Here is a 27858-nt window from a genome sequence, read left to right as displayed (position 1 = left end):
TTGACAATTATTTAAATAATTTAATTAAGAACTCATTTCAGGAGCAAATTCCAAACAAAAAGCCTACTAAACACTGGAGAAAATTGCATGTTTTTAGCAACCAATAATGTAGCATGAAAATGGACAGATGCTGAAACAACTCACCAGTAATGTAATAAAAGTTTCCTTGAAGACATCAAACATGTAATACAGTTCAACAATATAACAAACTAACCGATAACCTAGTAAGTTACAAAAAAATATACTGTATGTCCATATTGTGTGCCGCATACATACAATGGCCTCAGAAAGCACATTTTATTGCATTGTATATTTAATTTTAAACTGATAAAATTGCCATTTTTGCCCATCAGTCTACACTCAATAACCTATAATGACAAAGTGGAAAAATCTAAAACTGAAATCTCTCATTTATATAAGTATTCAGAGCCTTTGCAGTGCCGCTCTGCTCTGGTCCACCTGTGGCAAATTGAATGGACTGGAGCACACCTGTCATGCCATGAGGTCCAAGGAACTCTACCCCTCTCCCAGTCCCTCCCCGTGCTGTTGCTTTCCCTTCTTGGTTTTCTTCTTCCGGGCCACCTGTGAATAGACCACATCGTCACCGTGACCTGCGGCTCCTTCACGGGCATCCTGGCCCTGTGTCTCCACGGAGCGGGGGGAGTGCTTTATCGAGGCGTAATGGATGGTTTCCAGCTCTGGCAGGGGCTGTGGGTCTGTCCCTCCTAGGTTGGAGCAGACTGGGTTTTCTGCTGCGGGCAGCCTCTGCAAAGAAAGCGTGCTTACTTTTACAATTGTGTGCTTTTCTCAACTGCTCCGATCTGAGACCTTCTGGTGTGTGTGCTTGTGTGTGTGTGTGTGTGTGTGTGTGTGTGTGTGTGTGAGTGTGTGTAAAAGTCCAGCCATGTGTTTCTTCCATCCATGAACAGCTGAGTCACCACATAACATAACATAATGACAAAAACATGCCATTCAGCCCAGCAATGCTCACCAATTCCCTACCACTAAAGTGTACAAAGTGCTTAGGTCTCTATTATATCTAGCTCCATATCATATCAGTGATTCTGCCTCTACTACATGACCAATATAACAGAACAGCAACCCACATTGGGTCTCCCCAAGTACTAGGTGTCAGGTGCTCGGAGGCATTTCAAATTTAAGGATGGCTGAAACATGACCCCAACTTAATAAGAGTCCCAAGCTGAAGCATCAAGATTGGGCCAAAAAATACCTCAAGACAGATTTTTGAATGGTTTTATGGACAGATGAGATGTGAGTGACGACTGATGGACCAGACGGGTGGGCTTGTGGCTGGCTCACTAATGGACATGTGGCACAAAGTGACTATAATGGAAGCCCTCCCCCCTATTTCTATTAATTCATTATGCTGCGAAAGGCAGGAATACACCCTGGACAGGTCGCCAGTCCATCACAGGGTACACACACTCACACACTCACACACTCACACACTCACACCCACTGGCAATTTAGACTCTCCAATCAGCCTAACCTGCATGTCTTTGGACTGTGGGAGGAAACCGGAGTACCTGGAGGAAACCCACACGAACACGGGGAGAACATGCAAACTCCACACAGAGAGGCCCCGGCCGACCGGGATTCGAACCCAGGACCTCCTTGCTGTGAGGCGGCAGTGCAACCCACTGCACCATCCGTGCCACCCCCTATTTCTATTCTCTTTTTAAAATATTCACCCTTTTGGTTTACATTGTAAAGGACATACAACTGTTTCAAGCAGCAGCGATAACAAGCTCTTACCACTGTGTCCATGCCTTATTTTTATCGTGAGTAGGTAGTTTGGAGGGTCAGTAGGAGGCGCTCATTGCTTATATCTGCATTAGTTGTATGTAGAAAATGTGAGAGCGAGGAAGAATCAGTCAAGCGAATGCAGTTAACACAAGTAGAAGCAACGCAGCGGGCTCTTGATTGTAAACAGATGATTTCATGTTTTCCAGATGATCAACAATAAAATTTCAGGCACCAGCAAGGTGGAGGAGAGGTAATACTGTCGGCTGCTATGATAAACAATTGTCATTGTTATTGTCATTAACAAATGCCGCTTCACAGAACGCACTTCTTACAGCATTGAGGATATCGTACAGTTGGTATGCTTGTGAGTCTTTGTATAGTGTAGATATGATTCCTGTAGAGACTATGCTGTCTTCAGACGAATGTGTGCTTTGGTATGAACACACATTGGATTTCCACATGTTGCTTAACTCACTGTTAATTTATCTGTTATTGCATTGTTGTTGCCATCATGATGCCATTAAGCTAAACTAATGCCAGTGTGATGGTAAACTGAAATCAGAACAGCCACGCAGCCAATATTGTTGGCATACAGGGTTTTTTTCAATCATTGTTTGATTTCTGTGATACATAGCTAGCCTATCAATCTCTTAAATAGAGCCTGAACTCGGTTCTGTTTATCCCTCAACTTATTCAAAACTCAACTCAGTATTCAACAGTTTGCTCCATGAAGTTACCAACTTTAGTGATTTTACCCATAATAGATAGAGGGAGGGAAGTTTGGAGGCAAACCAATGTGAGCACTCTTTGAAGTATTATCTCAATAGGGAGAGCAGTTATTAATGTTTTGAACTTGAAGTTACATGATAATGGGGGGAGTCATGACAAAATAATGAGGGAAGTGGAAGAATTAAAAAGATTCAGGGTTTAAAGCTAAATTAGGGGTTAAACCTGTGACATGTATTCTTTCATATTTTGAAGAAATTGTAGTTTAAAACAATATCCTAATCAAACCAATTAAAATTCATAGCAAGCACTGGGTTAGGTGCTACACACATATAGTATTTCATACAATTTTTCCTGGTTTGTGGGTGTATTTTTTGATGAGAAAGGCTCATCTTCCATGTTGTAGCCTCTCATTCTGAACTTTAACATGGAATAATAAACAGAAAAATGCACAATTTGAAATTATTATGAATCTGAAGTGTGCGTGTGGGTGTTTGCGTTAGTGTGAGTTCATGCATGTCTAACTGTCTAACTGTGTAACACTCACCCTTTCGCTGTCCTTCATTCGACTTTGAGAACACTGGCTGTCTCTCTTTTTCCTAAGAATAACACAAAACATCACTACTTTTCATTATAACCACCATGGCAATCACCTTCACATTGACTTTTGGAAGTGGCAACAGTATTTAATCACTTTGGCAATATAACGCTCATCAGCTAAACAAAACCTGCCAAACAGAAGTGGTTACAGCCTCCCTTCCTCAGCTCAGAGAAAGTACATTGATAAGAAGTTGCCAGAGACTATCCACCAATCTTTCTTGCTGTTGTTCTGTTGGTTGTAACCAACACACTTTGTGATTGATGGAGCTCATCTGCTTTATTCTGGGAGTAAGGTAATTATAACTACAGTTTATAATTAAACCTGCAAGCTGGGTTGAGGGGGCCATGCAGTCCAGCAGGGCAGGATCATGTTAAAAGTGTGGTTGTAAGCACTGATAGAACTGAGATATGAGCTCACGTCCTTTTTAGATCATTTGCCTTTGATTTGGCTGTAATAGATTAATGCTTTCAAAAATGTAAATCTATCTGATAACTTTTGTGAAGTTTGGTCCAAAGATTATCTATGCAAAATCTCATTTTTGGCATCTCCCAAAGTATCACCTGACACAAGAATCACTTTTTTTAAAGTGAGACACATCAACACTTCGCAAAAAGTTGATTTTGCTTATCGCAGTGTCCGACAGTGGTCAAATTACATAATTTATGTTTCCACATCCTCAGGAATGAGTCCATATACCAAGTTTGGTTTTGATCTCGATTGGCTGTACTGAACAAATGATTTCTAAAATCAAAAATCTACCTGATACTTTTTGTGAGGCTTGGTCCAAAGATCATCTGTGCCAAGATTAGGCAAACTATTTTTAAGCAAACACATGTCCAGTTACTAGCCAAAATGCATTTTTGCTAATTGCAGCACCCCCCTGTGGTCAAATCACAAAAAAAGCAATGTTTTTACATGTCCTCATGAAGGGGTACTAAGTTTGGTGTTGATAGATCAAAGTATTTTTGAAATATAAGCTCACTGCCTGTTTGGCGACTTCATTGTCGATTTTGATTGGCTGTGCAGACAAACGCTTTTGAAAATCAAAAATCCATCTAATAACTTTTGTGGGGCTTGGTCTGAACATCATCTCCGGCAAATTTGGTAACGATTGTATTTTTTTTTTCTTCTAATCTTATATTATTTTATTTTATTAAATCATTATGATGGCCGCATCAATGAAATTCAGATGGGCCATGTGTCAGCCTTGGCCCCAATCAGTTTTTACCATACGTTTCTACGGGCTGCCATAGACACCCTAGCCAGAAGAAAAAGATGATGAATAATAATGATAGGAAAACGTAGAAACACACTGTGTGCCTACGCAGCTTTGCTGCTTGGGCCCCAATTATCTGTGATGACTAAGATATAATTCACAACCACACCCCCCAAATGAGGTCAAATTAATTTGGCCAGTGTAATTGGTGACAGTGAGAACCTGGGTACACCTAGGTACAGTTGGAATTGCCCACCCCTGCTTTTGAATGGCCTTCATGATGAGGAATATAATCATCATGGATCCAGCACCAGCAGCTGCACCAATCAGCAGTGAGGGAATGCTGACACCTGAACAAAGGACATTTCAGTTAGATACTGAGAAACACACTTTGAACAAGATAGGGACACTTATTCACTCAAAAACACTCCCCAAGAACGAGGTGTCACCGTACTCCTCACCATACCAAGCTATTTTATAGTCCCCCATTGAAATTCCAGCAGCCTTCTCCTTACTTGCTGGATGGCCTGTAGCGTAGTGGTTAAGGTAAGTGACTGGGACACGCAAGGTTGGTGGTTCTAATCCCGGTGTAGCCACAATAAGATCTGCACAGCTGTTGGGCCCTTAAGCAAGGCCCTTAACCCTGCATTGCTCCAGGGGAGGACTGTCTCCTGCTTAGTCTAATCAACTGTACGTCGCTCTGGATAAGAGTGTCTGCCAAATGCCAATAATGTAATGTAATGTACTCGCTGGGCTTTCTCCTTCCCTCCGATGCGCTGCCAATCGCTGTGAGTGTGTGAGTGTGTGAGTGTGTGTATGAATGGGTGAATGAGAAGCGTCAATTGTACAGCACTTTGGATAAAGGTGCTATATATATATATGCCAACCAAGACGTTAGAAGTGTTTCCTTCACTGCTATATTCCCTGATATGGGCCTCATCTACTCTAGTGTGTTGTGCTTGGATTTCTAATGCGTTAGCACTCAGTTCCTGATTTACAGTATTTCCCATTTAAAATCTTTGAGTTCTGCCATCAATTCTCTCTTGAATTCTTCTTTGGGTGTTTTTAAGTCGTTTTGTTTTAAGGTCGCATTTGTCTTATATTTTCCAGTCCCTCCCAAATTTTTTCACAGGTGAGGGGAGGTGCTTTGGATCTGGGGCAGTTCCTTTTGGCCTTTGCACATTGCCCTTGCCACTCTGTCCACAAGACCTTTTTCCATAACTCTGTTATGACTCTTTTTAGTACTTTGTAGCAAGCTGTAACAAACAGCATTCTGTTTTTTTGCAGCTAACTAGTGCTTTGCATCCTGCAGTGCAGCCTCTGTAGTTGTGTGGCCAGTTAGTCACTGACATATCATGACATTACAGTTCTTTAGCAGACATTTTTTCCAATGTGGCTTACATTTGATAAGACTAGGCAGGGGCCAATGCCCACCGAGCAATGTAGGGTTAAGGGCCTTGCTCAGGGGCCTAAAAACGACCCAACAGCTGGAGTGATCTCCAGCTATAGTGGCTACACTGGGGATTACAGGCTATTGGCGTTACCTTAGCCACTAGGCTATTGGCTGCCTGTATCCACACTGTGACGAGGAGGTGCGGAGAGCCAAGCGCGACTAAGGGTGATCCTAAGCGAGCGAACACACAAAAGTGTCCGCCACCCAGGCCCCGGGGAAATAGCAGAGACCGGGGTACAATCGGAGACAGCTCCGCACAAATAAGAGCCCCAAATAATGGCTCAAAAATTAAAGCTACCCATTAAAACCAGGGCGAAGAAATAACAAAAAACAGAGTGCATAAACGTGCGCACTCGACCCCCGAAACGGGGGGAAACCTAAAATAAACGTACAACCTAGTGTAAAATACTAGGCACAGAAAATAAAACACCAGGAGTCGCAGCTCCGGAAAAACTTAGAAATAAAATTACATACCCGGGACACCATCCCGTACCCACGGACTCACACGAGCCGAAAAATAAAAGTAAACAAAGAAACTCAATCCCAAGGAAGGTGTTCGCGTAAGGCACACTGCCAGCGAGCAGAACCCCTTCCTTACCTATATTAATAGTTTTCTTTTTGCAAATAGAACCAGGCTCAGAAAGAACCAATACCCAGCACAATACCTGACTCAATTACCAGAGTCTACCGTGTGCTATACCAGCTTGGGTGACAGAGCATAAGTGTATACCGAAGCAACGACTGATGGGGAATGAGAGCTTTAAATACTCTCCAGAGGTAGGTACCTGGCTGGCACTAATGACTACCAGGTGAAGGTAATAAAGCACGGTACTCCCTCCCAACCCTGACACACACCAGCCACCGGAAGAGTGTTTCTTATCTGTCTGACAGGTGTTTGGGGGTTGTTCTTCATTATTGCACAAATTAATTGGACATGAACTGTAGATGTATTTTTTGGCCTACCAGGCTCTTTATTGAGTTCCCCAGTTATCTCTTTCTTCTCACGCAGTTTACGCCTATGGTTTGGCCTATGTCTTTAATGTTTTTTTGTTTTTTCTCTCAGCCTGATAACAGCTTCCTTTTATTAGCATGACTTGTCATCATATTGACAAATTCCAATAACAGACTCAAAAGGCAATCAAAAGCGCAATATCTCTATTATACCAATATTATATCTCTTATACCTTCACTATAGAAGCAATTGAACAGATTTGACAAATCAGAAACACCTGTGATATTTGTCCCAAATATTATGGTGCCCTGAAATGTATGAAAAGAGCTATAATTCGTATACATGGATAGTAATACCCTTAAATAAAAGCTGGGAATGTGCACTTTAACTATGTGAATAGTTTAATCACAAATGTATAATTGTGCAGTAGAGAACCAATTTAAAAATAAAATGTTATTGTCCCAGGGTAGTATATGGAGCTCACTGTATGTTAAGGAATGTGTTCCCATTTACCTGAGTGTCGCTGTGGAGACGGGGCGTGGAGCTGGAGGCTGGTGTTCCCGAGAGCGTTGGTACTGAGGCAGAGGAGAGTGGCCGTGTCTCCCTGTGAGGGGCGCATGGTGAGGGAGCTCCTCAGGCCTGTGTTCCCCAGCTGCTCCTCCCTGATGACTCTGTCAGTAGAGTTAGTTACCCGCAGTCCAGACACATGCCACTCCATGCTGGGAGAGGGATTCCCACGGCTCTCACAGGAGCAGCTGATCTCTGCTGCAGTTCTGCTGCAGCTCCCAGAGCCAGAGATCTGAGGCATGTCTGAACACAGGGTGCCACAGTTAGTAACAACACAGCTCTATACTGTATAAAATGAATATGATATAATTATCAAACACTGAACCTACATATCACATTCAGCTGTACAGTTGCTGAGTTCTCCTTGCCATGTTCATTCCGTGCTTCACAGTAGTACTGTTCACTGTCACATTGAAGGTGAGATTCTGTCCAGTTCCTACAGTGTTCATCTCTGTCCCATTCAAATGCAAGTCTCTTTGCAGCTGCCATTTTCCCGTCCAACACCTACACTGGTAAAATAACAAATGACCTTGCTCCCATGTGGAGCTAACTTACTTCAAGTCATATTACTGTAACTTGAAATGTTCTGGGGGTTTTTGGCTGTTTACATTGTTCCTCCATCTGTGCTTTTCCCAAAAGTTATAAGCACATTTTTAAAAACATTTTCTGAACATTTGGAAATATCATTCTTCGAAGGTTTGAGTGGCAAGTTTTTTAAATTTTCAGGAAAACAATTTGCCATTCGGCATGTTTTTAAAAAATATTCCTGAAATGTTTTTTCCAAAGTTATGCAAACACATTGCCCAGAGGGGCCTCCATGATCGTACTCGTCGAAAGAATTGCATTGCCGTAAATTACACCGGGATTATTTTTCTTCAACGTCTGTACAATGACAATCTGGCTAAGCAAGGATTGACAAATCCTTCCGCCAGTGCCTTTTGATTGACATATCTGACATGTCCTCACAATAGCAACATCTCACATTCTGGTGATTAAATGAAGTATAATTTGGGCATTTTTTATTATAGCAAAGCAAATTTAAGCCTGAATGTGTTTGGGAAAACCATTTTGTAACCTCCAGACAACATTCACAAAGATTTTAGTTACTTGTAGCTAAGTTCTTGGTATTTGCCTGGCATCAACATCAGAACCATGTTCTAGAAATGTTGTAACATAACATTTGGCGAGAACAGACCATTCAGCCCAGCAATGCTTACCTTTTCCTCACACAAAGTGTGCCAACTGTCTAGTTTGCCTAACAGCTAAATAAAATCTAACACCATATTAAGACTGGTCTTGAAGACCCCCAGTGTTTCTGCCTACATGCACTGGAAGCTATTCCACATATTGACCACTCGCTGTGTGAAAAAATACTTCCTAGTATGTGTACGGAATTTCTCCTGTGCCAATTTCCATTTGTGCCCTTTCATTCTGCTAACGAACTCACCCTGAAAAATTGCCCATCGAATTACCCCTAACTCTCCTTTTACTAAACCTAAAGAGATTAAGCATTTTAAGTAAATGGTTGGCATTTATATAGCGCCTTTATCCAAAGCGCTGTACCATTGATGCTTCTCATTCAGCCATTCATACACACACTCACACACCAACGGCGATTGGCTGCCATGCAAGGCACCAACCAGCTCGTCAGGAGCATTTAGGGGTTTGGTGTCTTGCTCAGGGACAGTTCGACACAGTCCGGGTGGGGGATTGAACCGGCAACCCTCCGACTGCCAGACGACTGCTCTTAATGCCTGAGCCATGTTGCCCCTAAGTCTATCCTTGTAACTCTTGGAATGGAATCAATCTGGTTGCCCTTCTCTGAACCTTTTCCAGTGCCTCTATATCTTTCTTATAGTGCGGTCCCCAGAACTGCACACAGTACTCCAAGTGTGGTCTAACAAGAAACAACATTAGAAAATCCATCAAACCTCATCATGAATTATAGGATAGAGTGTTTGCACAAACTATTAAGCCACAGGTGCCAATAATTGTTAAACCTGTTTTTGGGGGAAATACATTTCTTTCCAAAATATTAAATTGAAGACAAAAATGCAGAAAGTCTTGCATTTATAGTCTAACAATAAAAATCACTGCTGGATGGAAAACATGAATTGGATGTACAATTAATGCTCCTGGCCTTATTCTTAAGACAAACACAAATCCAGCTCTCTTACATAGAACTGTGAGAATCAGACTGGCCTCAGACGTCTGATTGCCTCCTTGTTGCAGTGTGTAAAGTGCTCTGCAGGTGATCTTCTGCCCATGGTGGAGGTGGGAAGCAGTGAAGGTCAGATCAGAAGACACAGATGTGGTATTATCCTCATTCTCTTGCAGTTGATCCACACTGTCACTCAGCCTGGGGGTCCATGTCAGATTTGGGGGGAGTTTGGGACAGGGGGCTGCAGCAGAGCAGCTCAAACTCACAGAGGTCCCCTCCATCACCTCCACCTTCTCTGGGGTTAACTTGGGTTTGGGTGGAGAGTCTAGGAGGCATGGAGACAATATGTGATTTACTATGTGTAATCCACTAACACGACATTTGCATTCTTCACATGCAAGATGTATTTCTCTTAGAGGACTGCAATTTTACCTCCTGTATCTATTCTTCTAACCATAGGGTCTCTACATTAACACAGTGGCACACATGGAAAGGGGTGTAGTGTAACAGCAAATATAGTACCTTGTGCATTGATGTGGATAGCTGTAGCAAAAGTATACAGGAATTTGGGGTTTTCAAACCTATAGAAATAATGATCTCTGTAAGATGAAGGAAAGCGGTCCAGAATTGTAGTGCAGTTCTTCCTCAGCAGTTGTCCAAGTAATGTTCCTTCAATTTCATTATTTCCAGGCGCTATACTTGAATCAAATACTACCCTGCCCCCAGTATGACTTTTCCTCCAGATTCCTTTGGCAGGAGCTACCAGATCATTGATCATCTCTGGTGGGATCTCAAATCTGCAGGGAATCAGCACACAGGATCCACTCAGAACTTCTATACTCTGAGGCAACATTACTGCAAAGTCTCTGCCCAGGGCTCCTACAGCACACAACACACAACACACAACACAGCTCAGTGAATACAACAAATTGACACATTGACAGACCTCACAACACTTAATTAATACAGAAGATGTGCTGCCTGGATATTTTATTCATTTAAAGCTTTACTCAGCATATCAAGCTGTACTCAATTAAAGTAGCCTGAAGCATAGTGTTAAAGGTGCTTGACTGGGACCCGGACGGTTGTTGGTTCAAGCCCCAGTGTAGCCACGATAAGATCCACACAGCTGTTGGGCCCTTGAGCAAGGCCCTTAACCCAGCATTGCTCCAGGGGGGTTTGTACCCTGCTAAGTCTGATCTAGTCACTTTGGATAAAAGCGTCAGCTAATATATATATTTACATACATACATACATACATATACTGTATTTATAGTATATTCACAGCACTTGACTTTTCCCACATTTTGTTATGTTACAACCTTATTCCAAAATGGAATAAATTCATTTTTCTCCTCAAAATTCTACACACAACACCCCATAATGACAACATGAAAGAAGTTTCTTTGAAATTTTTGCAAAATTATTAAAAATAAAAAAGAAATCACATGTACATAAGTATTCACAGCCTTTGCCGTGAAGCTCAAAATTGAGCTCAGCTGCATCCTCTTACCACTGATCAACCTTGATATGTTTCTACAGCTTAATTGGAGTCCACCTGTGGTAAATTCAGTTGATTAGACATGATTTGGAAAGGCACACACCTGTCTATATAAGGTCCCACAGTTGACAGTGCATGTCGGAGCCCAAACCAAGCATGAAGTCAAAGGAATTGTCTGTAGACCTCCGAGACAGGATTGTCTCGAGGCACAAATCTGGGGAAGGGTACAGAAAAATTCCTGCTGCTTTGAAGGTCCCAATGAGCACAGTGGCCTCCATCATCCGTAAATGGAAGAAGTTCGGAACCACCAGGACTCTTCCTAGAGCTGGCCACCCGTCTAAATGGAGCAATCGGGGGAGAAGGGCCTTAGTCAGGGAGTTGACCAAGAACCCGATGGTCACTCTGTCAGAGCTCCAGCATTCCTCTGTGGAGAGAGGAGAACCTTCCAGAAGGACAACCATCTCTGCAGCAATCCACCAATCAGGCCTGTATGGTAGAGTGGCCAGACGGAAGCCACTCCTTAGTAAAAGGCACATGGTAGCCCGCCAAAAGGCACCTGAAGGACTCTCAGACCATGAGAAACAAAATAATCTGGTCTGATGAGATAAAGATTGAACTCTTTGGCGTGAATGCCAGGCGTCATGTTTGGAGGAAACCAGGCACCGCTCATCACCTGGCCAATACCATCCCTACAGTGAAGCATGGTGGTGGCAGCATCATGCTGTGGGGATGTTTTTCAGCGGCAGGAACTGGGAGACTAGTCAGGATTGAGGGAAAGATGAATGCAGCAATGTACAGAGACATCCTGGATGAAAACCTGCTCCAGGCGCTCTTGAACTGAGACTGGGGTAACAGTTCATCTTTCAGCAGGACAACGACCCTAAGCACACAGCCAGGATATCAAAGGAGTGGCTTCAGGAAAACTCTGTGAATGTCATTGAGTGGCCCAGCCAGAGCCCAGACTTGAATCTGATTGAACATCCCTGGAGAGATCTTAAAATGGCTGTGCACCGACGCTCGCCATCCAACCTGATGGAGCTTGAGAGGTGCTGCAAAGAGGAATGGGCGAAACTGCCAAAAGATAGGTGTGCCAAGCTTGTGGCATCATATTCAAAAAGAATTGAGGCTGTAATTGCTGCCAAAGGTGCATCAACAAAGTATTGAGCAAAGGCTGTGAATACTTATGTACATGTGATTTCTTAGTTTTTTATTTTTAATAAATTTGCAAAAATGTAAAAAAAACGTATTTCATGTGGTCATTATGGGGTGTTGTGTGTAGAATTTTGAGGAAAAAAATTAATGTATTCCATTTTGGAAAAAGGCTGTAACATAACAAAATGTGGAGAAAGTGAAGCGCTGTGAATACTTTCCGGATGCACTGTATATATATATAAATATATATATATATATATATATATATATATATATATATGTATGTCAGGGTGGGAGGTAATACCCCTGGTCACCACCTGAGGGCTGAGGATCATTGGTTACACCTGATCCTCATTTACTTCAGGGGAATTACCTCCCAGGAGACTATTTAAGCCCAGTCCTGACTACCCTTCAGTGCTTGAGTATCAACTGTTCGCTCTTGTACCAAGCCGGTAAAAGCACAGGGTAGACTCCATTCTGAAAGAGTCAGGTATTGTGCTGGTGGTCTTGTAATTCGATTACGGGTAAGGTTGGCGTGCAGTTTGTCTCTATATTTCACTGGCGCCTTCCTTTAAGATTTTTGTTTGTTTTTTCTTCCCGAGCTGCGTCTCATGGGTTTTATTTTATTGTGCCTAGCATTTTTACGCTAGGTTGTATTTTCTTTTCAGGTTTTCCTCAGTCTACTACTATCACTGAGGGTTTGCAAGCACTAAGTTTGGTTTGGTATTTCGACTTGTTTTGTAAGGGTTGTTTTATTTTCTCCTCAGCCAGTTTTTGGGCTTTATTTCTGTTTATTACTCTGAATCGCCTTCGGGTTTGTTTTTGTTCCTCCCTCTGTCTCGGGAGAAGGGAAGTATTTTAGTTCCGTTTTGTTCAGGGGGAAATTAGTGGCGAACATGTTCGCGTGCGTGCTTTTCGAAGGGTTCTCCCTCTAGTCGCAACTGGCTCTCCGTCACCCACAACCTCACAATATATATATATATATATATATATATATATACATATATAAGCTGCAATAATAATTAAAATAAATAACTTATTTTATACCTTAAAAACTCATTAATTCCCTATAAAATATATGTATATACAAACTGTGTATCACTGTACATCGACAGTGTTGTTAGACTCCACCCCTTTCATCACCCACCTTGCAGCAAGCAGCCAATGAGGATGAACCTCTCCACTTCAGTCATGTCTCTGAGGAGTAGAGGAACTGAAGTTAGAATGTAACACTGACACCCTTGGGGTAGCATTGCACTTTCATTTGAAACAAAAAGATAGCTGCTTAGAACCAGGGAAATTAGTCTAAAAATCACAGAACGGTTTGTAGTAATGTATGCATGGCTCTTATCCTGAAGCTGTGTGGTGCCTGGTACTCTACCTACACAGTCATTGGTAGGAATGATGTTTTAGTGTCCTTTCATTGTCCATAGCTTTAAATGATACTGAATTACAAGTGTATTCCAACATATATGTTATATATTGCCGAGGAGCTACAATTTCTCGTTACACTCAAACGGCAATTTATCCAACGTCCTTTAAAAGGATCTTAAAACACTTCCATAATTGACGAGATAAATCGATTCAGTTCTTATGAATTAAACTTCAATAAATATTACACAGGTAGGTGGAAATATACTTCCTGAAGAACAGGAATATCCAGTCTCTCTCCAGTGGAAATATACTTACTGTAGAACAGAAGAACATCTAGTCTCTCTCCAGTGGAAACGTACTTACTGTAGAACAGAAGAATATCCAGTCGCTCTCCAGTGGAAATATACTTACTGTAGAACAGAAGAATGTGCAGTCTCTCTCCAGTGGTAATGTACTTACTGTAGAACAGAAGAATGCCCAGTCTCTCTCCACTGCACACTGACCCTCAGCCTGCAGAGCACCAGAACAAACTCACACAAAAGAGGAAGTGCTCATGTGTGGCCTTTCTTGAAACATGCTCGGGAAGTGACAAAGTGTTGCTTTGAATGTTTTTGACTTAAGTGCATTAGAAAATGTGTGGCCATATGTAACATACCTGCAGTTCTCAGAAACAGCTACTGACATACAACTTTTTGTTCTGTCATAATACAGTAATATGAATATGTGAAGACTGTAAGCTCTGAGTCTGCCTTTACAGTTGCAGCAGAATAAGCGAATTAGTATTAATGGCCAAGCATAGACAGTCAGCAGAGGAACATCTAAATGCGATAGGGGAAAAGATGAGCACAAAGTCAAATTTAAGGGTCACGTTCAGGGTGTTTTAAGCATGTTCCTTTGCTTGCTCCTATTTCTACCCCGAGCTCCAAAAACAAAGAAGCGAGAAAAAGATTCAAGAAAAGGAGAGAAAAGTGAGGAAGGGGAAAGCCTGTAGTGCAGTGGCTCAGGTACATGAATGGGCCCCGGAAGGTTGGTGGCCCTGGCTCAAAGGAAAGCTCAGGAGTTCTTAACTTCTACCTACAGCTCCTAGAAGGAAAATGTAATGGGTTGGCATGACCGACCTTAAAGATGGGAAATCTGAGGGAACTCCGGTTGAGGAAAAGGAAGGTGAAAAAATATGTTATTGGAAAGAGCCCCCGGTGTGAATGATTGTTGGTGCCAGACAGGGTGATTTGAACTGTTGATCTCCTTGGATTTTCACACACATTAGTCTCTAGAGTATTCAGAAGATGGTGCGAAAAGAAAGTGAGCAGCAGTTCTGAGGGCAAAAACGCCTTGTTAATGAGAGAGGTCAGTCGAGAAAAGCCAGACTGCTCAAAACTGGCAGTAACACAAATAACCACACATTACAGTAGTGGTATGCAGAAGAGCATCTCTGAACAAACAACGCATCAAGCCTCTTAAGTGCATATGTAGCATGCTTAGCTCAGCTAACCATGTTTCACATGGAGTTTCACATGGAGGGGAAGTCAAAGGGGGGTGAGTGTGGCACGGTTGGCTCGGCTAGTTCGCTAGTAAGCATGGTGAAGTGCAGTGAAAGCAAAGGCTTGTAGCAGGTTATCGCAACAACACTTCCCGATGACGTAACCCTCAAATTCAAAAGAACGTTGTTGCCCTTGGCTAGAGGCGAGTTCGTCTTTAGCTGACTGGTAACACATTCGTTAAACAAATATTTGGACAAGTGAGAGGCCGGGGTTGAAATCCCACCAATTTCTCACCTGTTACACATAGGCTACAGCAGCAGAAGACCAATACATAAAAAATTTAAATAAAAAAATCGAATAAATACCTAATAAAGTGCTCACTGAGTGTGTGTATATATACAGTACTGTGTAAAAGTTTTAATTGTTTATTTTTATCAATTAACAAAATGCAAAGTGAGTGAACAGAAGAAAAATCTAAATCAAATCAATATGTGACAACCCTTTGCCTTCAAACCAGCATCAATTATTTTAGGTACACTTGCACAAAGTCAGGGATTTTGTAGGCATATAGTCAGGTGTGTGATTAACCAATTATACCAAACAGGAGCTAATGCTCATCAATTTAATATGTAGGTTGAAACACAGAAACAGCTGGACAGTGGTACAAGAATGAGTATCTGCAGGCAACAGTGAAGCATGGTGGAGGTTCCTTGCAAGTTTTGGGCTAGAAGAATTGATGCTGTTTTGAAGGCAAAGGGTGGTCACACCAAATATTGATTTGATTTAGATTTTTCTTCTGTTCATTCACTTCTTCTGCTCATGCATTTTGTTAATTGATAAAAATAAACTATTAATGATGAGTTCTATTTTATGATGAGTTAATGTCATTCTCTCAACCCTGGTCCTGGAGACCCTCTGTGTATGCAGTCTTGAGGAATGTCTTGTCTTGGTGAATTTAGTTTCTTGAAAATGTGTTGAAATTCAACTGTAATTGTGCGGTAAGATGTATTTCAACACAATGCTGTTGTAATTTGGTTGGAGTAAACTTTCACAGCTTTCAACACTCAGCAAATTGGACCGAACTGATTTTATCTGTCAGCTTGTAACTGAATCAATGAAAAATGTAACCTCGATTGGAATTATTTGCCATATAGTATACTCAGCACAATATATGAAAACATAAGTTGGTCTGATTGCTTAAAATTCCTGGGATTTGAATGTGGGACGATTATTTTTTATAACCATAAATTTATGGCTGAATGTAGCTTTGAGGGTGAATTGTCTTTCAATCGTGATAAGAAGTCAAATTAAGAGCAACTTGCATCTAATTAAGAACAATTAGCAGCTCATGACAATACATAGGTTTTTACGATGGTTGCAAAAACCAGCCTACACAGTGTATCCCAGGCGCAAGGTTGAGAAACACTCAGTTTAAAACAGGAAGTTAAAACTTGAGAAACATCTTTGTGAATCTAGCATGCAGAAGTTTTCCAAGCCTTAAACAGTACATTCTGTTCCTGGTCTTTTTCAGAGCAGATATATTCCAAATATAAATATAACTACTAATGTCACACATTCATGGAAAGAATACATACTTTTCCATTTCTGGCCACAGTGCAGATAACAACAACAAATTATTTTTAAGTTTTGGAACATTTGGGACTAATGAGTGTATATGCAAACACATATCATTAATGGTTGAATTTTCTGCAGAAAATGTAAATGTATCACTAGGGAACGTTATGGGCACATAAGAATTTATATTTGTGGTCCACACATTAAAATGTGTTTTTTGTATTTTGTAAGAAACAAATTGTAGACACATATATAGTATATAGATACTGTATATGTGTCTACAATTTGTTTCTTACATAATCTTGCATTGCACCTAAGAAATCTGTTGTCCAGCAGCTTTGCAGAGCTTGATGTTGCTATGAAGAATGAGGTGAGGTGTTTGTAGCCCAGTAGGGGGCTGTCTTCCCTCTGTACAAAAGTATACCTCAGTGCCATTGACATTGATAGGAGCTGTGGTGAAATTTTAAACCAAAATTCTGATTGGAAGTTTAGTACCATTGTCGTGTCTAGGAAACCAAAACCAGGAGTCCAAATCTTCAATTTGTCGAAAAACATCTTCGCGAGGGAAAAGACGACACCACGGCAGCAAGTTCTTCAGGAAAATCAGACTTTATTAGCAGCAGCGCATGAAGCCGGATCAGTTCTCCAGAACTGAACCCCGACTGTCCTTTTTACACCCATTTTATACACCGTTACTCCACCTACAACTCCTCCTCAAACCTCATTCTGGCAAATCGCCCACACTGTTCTTATCGTAACTCCTCCCAACGCTCCTCCCACAACGTCATTGTGGCAAATTGCCAATAGTCCTTATGCTCTGCCAACTCTATACAAAGTTCAGGACTCCCCCGGTCCTCACTTCACCCCGCACCTGCTCTCGGCAAACTACCAGACCTCATAAAGTTCTGGATGCCCCCCCTCTAACACACACGTCATCCATACACGTCACTCTGTATCTTTCGCTTTTATAAGAGGAACTAAGCAGCAGTAATCATTGAAAATATACAGACAAACTAAACATTTCATTAATATTCACTTCTAATATACTTTTCTAATATACACATACTAAATATTTGATTAATTATTCTCTTCTAAGGGAGTAAATGTACATTGCATTCTTTGCTCTCATTTCAACAGTTTTCACAGTGGTTTCTTACGTTTTCATAAGCTCAGCTATAATTAATGTTCTAGGTCAAATAGATACACTTCTGGCATAAAACATCGAGAGTCCCAGAGATATCAGCTGTACAGTCATATCTTGCTCTGCCCCTGTCCTTGACAGTTTGGTCTACACAGTTCAAGACAGCCCCCCCCCCCCCCCCTGCCAGCTGGCTGATGTGTAATTCTAGCACAATTTAGCAGTTAATCAGTTTGAAACTATACAGGGTACATATCATACTTTAATACAGATATATTGATAAACTTTTAGTAGTGGGTAGCACTGCTGCCTCACAGCAAGGAGGTCCTGGGTTCGAATCCCGGTTGGACGGGGCCTCTCTGTGTGGAGTTTGCATGTGTGGAGTTTGCATGTTCTCAATCAGCCAGTCTCAGCCATCTTCTCCTCTGAGGCAACATCTGACTGTGTCCAGATATATCCAAAAAAAAAAAAAAAAAAAAAAAAAGCAGCACCAGGAACACTAGCAGACCTGAAATCGCAATATTTAGTCATGAAATGTGTGCAGAGGCAATTATTGCTACAGTGCAACATATACTATGTTGACAAAATACTTTTACCAGATGGTTTGATTCTAGAGGTGCCGGCTTTCAGCTCAGTTGGTTCACCTGGGAAAAATGGAAAACAATGACATCTAGAGTATACAATTTCATACAGGAGACTGGAGTTCTCACCAAAACACACAAGGCACTTTAAATGTAAAAGAATAGTCTACTGAACTGAGCCCAGGTTCGATGAAAATGTCTGCTACCGTAAGAATCTGATGGAGACCTTTGGCATTTCACCTGCAGGCCTGCATAGACCAGGTGGTTCTACTGCAGGTGTTTTATATGTTTCAGTGCCACATTGTGACCGAAACTTTTGTTTTGTTTTGTTCGTATATTGTTGAAGGAATGTGCCTGTTTTGTAATGGTTTCATTTCAAAAGCCGGATTAAGATGATGACCCTGTAAATTTATTGTTTTGTACAGAAACAGTAATGACGAGTTGAAACATTTAAATTAGCATAAAAGTAAATTAATTATGTATTATATGATGCTTTTGTGTGGGTATGTGTATAATTTACCAAATGATAAATGTCTTCACTTACCGTTTTGATCTTTTGCAGGAACATCTAGGAAAAAGCAAAAAAAAAAACCCATAAGTGCCATTTCAAAGGGGACTCAGGGTTGCATATTAATTTTGATTATTACAAGAGAAATATCAAATAAAGTAATCAAAATTTCTCACAATAAAACGCACTTTAGGAAAAAAAGATCCTTAACTTGCTGTTATCTACGCTAATTTGTTATTGTTCATGAAGGCATGTCTGGCAAGTTGTTATTTTATGGATTCTGGACTTGCATGTGATTTATTGTGTTTGAGGATATTTGCAATAAACTAAGTCTGTTAAGACTGACACTATGACTTAACAAACGGTGTTTCTGATTAGCCAAGACTAATTGATTTCTGAACGGTTACAGGAAGTGTTGAACAGTGTTGGCCCACTTTAAGTGGAGCCTTTTACTTTATTTCTAAGAATAAAATTCTGCAACAGAAGCCTAAATAAAGGCCTTCCTCGAATACAAGCCTGCCACAAATGAAGGCCTGTGCTTTGTGCAGCCAAAGTAAATAAAAGACCCCGGCCACAATTTGAGGATTTACGGTAGATGGACTCTTAACCCAGCACAATTGAAGAGCATGACTAGTATTAGAATACCTGTGCAGTGACATGGCTGTTGGCCAATGCATTTGCAGTCTAATTGCGCAGCACATGGCTGAATGATGTAGCTTCCATTAATACTGCAGTGTCCTGTTGGCTTAGTGGAGGTGCAAACAGGGGTAGCTAAACCCCTAGTTTGAAAACACTCAGTTACAGGAAATTCACATTTCTTTAGACAGGTCTTAGGGTCTGTAGCTGAAATACAGGAAAACAAGGTTAACACACACACACACGCACACATACACGCATACCCACACTCACACACACACACACGCATACCCACACACACACACATACACACACACACACACACATACACCTACACATACACACACACACGCACACACACACACATACACACTCACACACGCATACACACGCACACACACACGCACACGCACACACATACACATACACATATACACACATATACACACACATACACACACACGCACACACACACATACACACACACGCACACACATACACATACACATATACACACATATACACACACATACACACACACGCACACACACACACACACACACACACACATATGCACACACACGAACACACACGCACACGCACACGCACAATCACACACATACACATACACATACACATACGAACACACACTCACACACACACACGCACACACGCATGCACACACACACACTCACGCACACACTCACACACACACACACACACACACACATACACATACACGCATACAGAATTTATTGTTCAAAAATGTTTTCTAAGCAATTTTATGAAAGATGTTGTTTCCCATGTTTTGAGCATAAAATGTGCCCTTTTTAGTCCTTTTTGTCAAGGGCTGTATTGTATTGTACAATTCCATCAGAAGATATAGCATGAATTAAATAAAACTGAATCATTTGCATTGGCTTCAGGTTCATCTGGTTTATCATAATCAAAGGTCATTTCTCATAAGCATACTACCTAGTTTATCAATTACAGTAATTCATATGTAATTCACAGGTGACATGTCTCATTAATGTATTACATTTTAGTTATAATTGCACACAAGCATTTTTTAGATACTGAGTTACAACTCTCCACACAGTTAGCATAGCAGCAGTCTATGTGGACCAAACTATTTTTTTAAATCTATTTCTAACTCAGGCTCAACCACTAAATAAGTGGCGATTTGGTAGACAGATTTTATTTTCAGACTTGTTTGCAGTCTTTTGGTAGTTTTTGTTGTACTGTGCATGTCAGTGTAAAGAGTTGTATGAAGAGTTTAGAAAAAGTTAACTTGGCATAAATGTTTGTCAGCAATTGTAATAAAAATACTGAATCAAAGGCCTAATTGAAAATGACAGTGAATATCTGTGAAACAGGCAAAATGTTCTTATGGTTTCAATATAATTCCAGTCACTCAGAATCTTACAAATCTGAAAAATGAGCAATACCTGCAGAAAGCACGAGAAAGAATGACATAAGATAAGTTAAGAGCAGCATGTTCCTGTTAAAAAAGAGAGAATTTGTACATAATTAGTTGAGTGAAAGCACAAAGCTTTCTATGAGCAAGGTCGTTTGTGATGGCATCCATCTTTAAATTTTTTTGTGTTACATGTATTTGTTCGGTAAATGTGTTTGCTCCCAATCACATTACACTTAAAAGTAAAAATAAATCTCATCGCGTCTCAAGAACTGGATCTTTGGAGTTTTTCCATGTCTTCATACCACACGGATTGCACTCATTTTAGGTCTGAAAACCTGCGTCCCTGCCCGCTTGTCTTTAAAATGGCCGATTGATTGACCGATGATTGAGCAATTTTCAGAACATTACGTATCCTGTATACACTAGCTTTCCAGAATGACAAAAATCACTGACATAGGATGCTATGCTGTTGCTTTGTCTCCTATAAAAGTGAAGCAATGTGGAAATTACCTTTGGCCTGTAGTTGCTTCCTACGCGAGCTGAATTGTGTCACCGCGTGTCCTTCGGGCTGCATGTGTGCATGTGCATTCAAACTGTACTTGTCCCCCCCCCCACCCTGGTTTCCGATATCCCTATCCCTGTCTAACCCAAAAAGTATGGGTGTGTTGCTTTAACTTGTGGAAGAACCTATGCACTTGTAAATCGCTTTGGATTAAAAGCGTCTGTCAAATGACTAAAATGTAAAATGTAAATGTAAGTCATGCGTGTACATGTACGTAATGGAATAAAACCTTCTGGTGAATCTTTCTTCTTTGTTCAAAACAGGGAAAGGTATGGTAGCTTAATATAGCATACTTACAGTTTCCGGAATTCATTTGATTGTAATTTTATCTTTGCTCCTCTCTTCTGGCAGTAAACTCCATTGCAGTGGTGTTGGCATTTTCTGTCAGTCCATTTTTGTTTATTTAAAAAAATAATAATTTTTTCATATTCTGTTGTTTGAGTTTTGCTGGAACTTTCTCTCGACCTGTGCAGGCTAGATTCATGTTGTACAAGAACACATCTGTAGGGTTTTGAGTGAAAATGGCTCCAGACTTGAATCAGGTGGCACTCACCTCTGGCAGATGTCTCCCAAAATGTGTTTCATTCCTTTACATTACTTTCACCAATCATATGCCTTTACGTGATGCCTTTGGTGTTGTTTTGCTGTATTGTGTTCTTCTGATGTCCATTGTATTTAAAACCCAGGAATGCTGAATCTCCCATCTGTCAAACAAATGTACCCTTGGTTACCAACAAAGAAACCTTGAAATGTTGAGGAAAATAACCATGGGTTTAAAAGAGGCAATTCTCTCCTAATGGTCGGTATCTCCCAAAATGTTTGATGAAAACAACTCCAGATTTGAAGCAGGTGGCTCTGGGTGCTGCAGTCTCCCATGAAAAGTCCTCCTTTTCAGAACTATCTTCTGTGTCCCAATCCCTTCACTGAAGATAGTGGGCATACTGTATGAAGGGGAAAATAAATAAAATGTACAATAGCCAGGCAGTAAGACAAATTAAGTGAATGTGACTGCTTCACTTCAATCTTCAAAATGCAAGTGAGACAAGTGAAACCAGAAATAACCCAGTAACACCCAGTGACTCAGATGTAACTCAGATGCAAACCTCAAACCACACCTAACATGCATTGTTTGACTAAGCTTAGTTTGTTTATCAGATGATTACACAACACGCAAAATCATGCACTCATGTACCAAGCAAACTGTTTAATTCTCTACTTTTAGCACAACTCTCATTAATGCAATTCATGGTATTCAAATGGAAAGCACTACTAATCAAGATGCCGAACACAAATGACCAATTGGCCACATTACCAAGGCAGCATCCACCAAGCCACAATTTCCTGCGTCTGCAGAAATGACGGAAAATGTCAGACTTGATTCACTCTTCTTGCCTTTGATGTGTGAGAAGAATAATTTCTTTGTTGTCCAGTTCATCTCTTGCTTGTGTATAGATTGAGAGGGAGGGCGGCAGGGGGGAGGCAGAGATTAGACAGAAGTTGTCGCTTTGATGCTGTAAACCGTTTTTCCTTCCAATTTCTACTTCCTTTCCTTTTAAAGTCAGAGTCGCGGCGCCCTGGGTTAAGCAGGCAGGGAGGGCCGCACTGGGGAACCTGGTCTTTGTAAACACTCATACACTGTAATCGGATGCTTGTTACTGCGAGTTATTTTTTGTGAAATCTCACTGGATGTCTGTCTGACCTGGCCCTTATAAAGGAATGAAGCCTTCACATGAATAAAATGAATAAAAACTCTATGAATTATGATGAAAGCAAGGGGGTGAAACTGAAATTGCATATTAGAGTCGGTGTAATGAGTGAATTCTGAGAACTTTAGGGCCGGTCTTGCAGGGAAGTCACAACCACGGGAAGTGGTTGTGGTCCAGAGAGGGACATGTGACTCAAACATACATACATACTCAATACTAAATCACATTCAGCGCACACTCTTATCCAGAGATGTTTTACCCTACAGTGTATCAGCGCGTGCATGCTTAAAGGTACAATAGGTAAGATTTTTGGTGTGAGTGATTTTTGAGTGTTTACAGAGAAAGGGGAGGGGATAAGCAGTGTGTTGTGGTTTGAGGGTGTTTGTTGAAGTCTGAAATTACCTACTGCACCTTAAAAAGCTGTAGTTTTCAGTGAATGACTGGCGGATATAACTGTCCATTTGCTTACATGAGAAATACTATATTACAGAATACAGTAGAGATTTATTGAATAGCAATTAAGTCCTTTTCTGCACTTCATAAAATGTTTGGCACTCCAGCAGAGTGAGAGGAAATGTTTATTTTTTTCTTTGATTTTTTCTCTCTTCCTACAAGGTTACATGGTCAACACTAAACAGGGACTTGTGCATGCACTGCCTGTGCCCAGAAACCTTTGTAGCCCTGGTTTTGAAAAGTGCCATGTAGATACTATTGTAGAACCTGCACAGCTAGACCAATGAGGGAATAGCTGGAGGTGAAGGGACGACGTGTTCTTTCCTGGCTGTTTAGAAGTGAATGAAAAAATTTTAATTATCAAACTCCGCACACGAACAGAGCACAATTATGTTTAGGAATATACTGGGTCTGTTGCCACGGGTCGGATATGGATTGACCTGCCCCATATCCCGCTTACAACTGGCCTGAAACAGATCAGTAAAATTCCTAATATTCTCCGTTCGTAAACGGGGCCGTATTTGAAAGCTTAGTGGTTACTCTCGTTCCACTTGTTTATCTGACTCCATTTAAGATATATAATTTAGAAATTTGGGTTTGAAATTTACGCGAACCTCGGGAGTGATTACACTCGACTCGTACCTGCGCCACCATTACTCAATATATGTTCTCGCGATTAACATTATTGCTGAATATCTCAGTTCGGTGTAGAACTCAGAGGCTGAGGGTCCAGTCAACACAATACATGCAAACCTGCCATGATAGTTGCGAGCCCAGGTCGGCGCAGCATTAACTGGGCTCCTTAGAGATAATTTGACAGGAACCAGCGCCGTAACGCCCAGGGGTTCCCTTCGCGTCAAATCACAAGAGCCGTGCCTAACCGACCCTTTAAGTTGGCAGAAACTTGCTGGCCTCACAGCTTAGAACTATCACATGGGTACCAAGCTCTCAGTTCGGTGTAGAACTCAGAGGCTGAGGGTCCAGTCAACACAATACATGCAACACAGTCATGATAGTTGTGAGCCCAGGTCGGCGTAGCATTAACTGGGCTCCTTAGAGATAATTTGACAGGAACCAGCGCCGCAACGCCCAGGGGTTCCCGTCGCGTCAAACCACAAGAGCCGTGCATAGCCGACCCTTTACGTTGGCAGAAACTTGCTGGCCTCACAGCTTAGAACTATCACCTGTACCAAGAGACTGCCGATCGGTCAGTCCTTGGTCCCCATTGTCCCCCTCAATATTCAGTTGTAATTTAGGCTGAAAAGGTACAAGATGAATTAGAGTCATGGAGATCACGCAAGTTACAAACAAAATAATTTATTTCCAGACGGGTAGGCAGTTAGCGTAGAATAAAACAGTCAATTACAGTCAATAGACAAATTAAAGATAAATAGAATGGTCTATTGACCATCTAAACAACAGTTTTGAGGTTTTCATCCAAGAGAGTAGTCCCTGGGGTAATGACAGCAGTGCCCAAAGGAGGGCACTGTGGTACTGCCCGGAGTCTTTCCCCCTGGAAGTGACCAGGTGTGGGGTCATAAGATGTTAGGCACATCCTTTTCCCGGGAGTTTTAATGGCCCTCATGGCCTAATTGCCCGGGAACCGCTCATCCACCCACCATATGTCTATCCCTTATCTTCTTGGCGTCACTGGTCTGGAACTCGTCAAAAGGTACTACAAACAGCATTGTCGTTTGTCCCTTTTGACACACACCAGAACCCCCACCTCACAAATGGCAGGGTCAACCCCCAGCTCACAGGCTCCTCACAGATGGCAGTCACACTTCGCCTCCCTCCCACACTATTAGTGGCTGAGAAGCTTGTCTAAGATCTGGAAGGTTGGTGCTTAAAGCAGCTCCCTAGAGCATTGTTTCTCAGTCTATGGGCCGCGGACCGGTGCCGGTCCGTGGAGAGGTCACTGCCGGTCCCTTCCTCCACTCAAAATTCCATTTCTTTTACTGTCTATGTATGCTGGGATAGGCTCCAGCCCCCTTGCAACCCTGATCAGGATAAGCGGGTTCAGATAATGGATGGATGGATGGATGGATGGATGGACTACTGTCTATGATCGCGACTCTGCTCGGCACGCCCCCGTCCCTACGTCGCCCGTCCAACATTCTCGAACGTGAAGCGTTCCCGCTCGCGAGAGGTTACGTGCTCCGTTCTATCTCTGTCACTGTCACTCTGAACGTTCAATCGCAGGCATGCACACACTACGTCTATGAGCTCAATATGGCATGCTCAAAGCAAGCTAGCATCAAGGGTTTCTTTAAAAGGCAACCTGCTACATCTACTAATGCTACACCTGATGTTCCCAATGAACCACCGGCAAAAAAATCATCATTTACTCGAAATTATGACCAAAATTACATAAAATTTGGCTTTGTGTCCAACAATTCTTCTCCCCCCCCAACCCACCTGTGTTATTTGCCAGGCAGTGCTAAGCAACAAGGTAATGAAGCCATCGAAATTGCGCTGGCATTTAGAAACTCAACATCCCCACTTAAAAGACAAACCAGAAGATTTTTTTTTAAAGAAAGAGAGATGAATTGGCCAACCAAGCAACTGTGCTTAAAACAAATTTCACTGCAAAAAGCGTTTTACTTACTTTCACAACACATCTCAAAATGTCAGGCACGATGGGGGAGAAGCTAGTTATGCCATCCTTAGTCACTGCTTGTGCTGAGGTCTTTGGTCCAGCTGCTGCAGCCAAAGTCAAAGAGAACCCCCTCTCAAATGACACTGTCTCACGGAGAATTGGTGACAAGGCAGAGGACCTTGAAACCCAGATTGTCGAGAGGGTTAGATAGGGTGACCAGGTCAAAATTGTTCAGTCGCAGGACAGCAGAACTGCTTTTGCAGGACAATGTGGGACACATGGGAGAGGGGAAATAATAATAATAATAATTACTGCTGGGCAAAAAAATCGATACACCAATACATCGCTGTGAATCCATTCGGCAAATCCTAATATCGATACCTTGTTTTGACATATTTTGCAGCCAAAAATAGCACATAGAGACAGAGCGCATTTAAGTCCCACCCACACCTAGCGGGAAGCTTCCCTGCCGGTCCCCATTGACTTACAACATTGTGCGAAGGAGCTTCCTTGACCGTTCCATCTGATATCAAACAAAATAAAAATGCCTAAAAGCTGCTGTGTAGTGGGATGCACTAACAACAGGGGAAAGAACCCACAACTAAGTTTTTATAAGCTGCCGAACCAAAAAACGGAGCCTAAACGAAGACTCATAGCTGCGGCCATGCAAGCGTTCATACACCGACAGCCGAGATTCCAACGGGGATTTCTCGAAAACCGTAAACGTCACGACTTAGTGTGGGGAACAATCCGGCGTATAACAAGTCCACGTTACTGCCGTAGGAACGACGTAACGGAGACAACGGGCGGTTTTGTTAGTGGACTTCTTTCATGTTGTCACTATGGGGTGTTGTGTGTAGAATTTTGAGGAAAAAAATGAATGTATTCCATTTTGGAATAAGGCTGTAACATAAAAAAAATGTGGGAAAAGTGAAGCGCTGTGAATACTTTCCGGATGCACTATATATATATATATATATATATATATATATATATATATATATATATATATATATATATATATAAGCTGTAATAATAATTAATATAAATAACTTATTTTATACCTTAAAAACTCATTAATTCCCTATAAAATATATGTATATACAAACTGTGTATCACTGTACATCTACAGTGTTTTTAGACTCCACCCCTTTCATCACCCACATTGCAGCAAGCAGCCAATGAGGATGAACCTCTCCACTTCAGTCATGTCTCTGAGGAGTAGAGGAACTGAAGTTAGAATGTAACACTGACACCCTTGGGGTAGCATTGCACTTTCATTTGAAACAAAAAGATGCTGCTTAGAACCAGGGAAATGAGTCTAAAAATCACAGAACGGTTTGTAGTAATGTATGCATGGCTCTTATCCTGAAGCTGTGTGGTGCCTGGTACTCTACCTACACAGTCATTGGTAGGAATGATGTTTTAGTGTCCTTTCATTGTCCATAGCTTTAAATGATACTGAATTACAAGTGTATTCCAACATATATATTATATATTGCCGAGGAGCTACAATTTCTCGTTACACTCAAACGGCAATTTATCCAACGTCCTTTAAAAGGATCTTAAAACACTTCCATAATTGACGAGATAAATCGATTCAGTTCTTTTGAATTAAACTTCAATAAATATTACACAGGTAGGTGGAAATATACTTACTGAAGAACAGAGGAATGTCCAGTCTCTCTCCAGTGGAAATATACTTACTGTAGAACAGAAGAACATCCAG

At 41.4% G+C, this 27858-nt stretch overlaps 1 protein-coding gene across 1 annotated transcript; it reads right to left on the bottom strand.

The window, feature by feature from the left end:
- Positions 1-27858, bottom strand: LOC133128481 (sialic acid-binding Ig-like lectin 13). The gene is made up of 8 exons (XM_061242055.1): positions 27837-27858; positions 13244-13293; positions 9966-10322; positions 9460-9768; positions 7229-7525; positions 4567-4660; positions 3041-3092; positions 1-765 (listed from the first exon to the last, which is right to left on the bottom strand). The coding sequence occupies exons 2-8, from the start codon at positions 13287-13289 to the stop codon at positions 517-519; spliced, it is 1404 nt and encodes a 467-aa protein (XP_061098039.1). The 5' UTR covers positions 13290-13293; positions 27837-27858; the 3' UTR covers positions 1-516.

This window comes from Conger conger, chromosome 1 (genome assembly GCF_963514075.1).
Source record: "Conger conger chromosome 1, fConCon1.1, whole genome shotgun sequence".
Taxonomy (NCBI): Eukaryota; Metazoa; Chordata; class Actinopteri; order Anguilliformes; family Congridae; genus Conger; species Conger conger.
Note: the sequence above shows the minus strand (reverse complement) of the source record. Positions and strands in the feature narration are given on the sequence as shown.

Bases quoted from the DNA above. Each gene is read 5' to 3' on its own strand.
- LOC133128481 (XM_061242055.1), bottom strand. From the start codon at position 13,289: ATGACTGAAGTGGAGAGGTTCATCCTCATTGGCTGCTTGCTGCAAG. The intron at 9,769-9,965 runs GTACTATATTTG...CATGCCTCCTAG, and splicing joins TATCCACATCAATGCACAAG to ACTCTCCACCCAAACCCAAG. The intron at 7,526-9,459 runs GTAAGAGAGCTG...CCCTGTGTTCAG, and splicing joins TCTGATTCTCACAGTTCTAT to ACATGCCTCAGATCTCTGGC.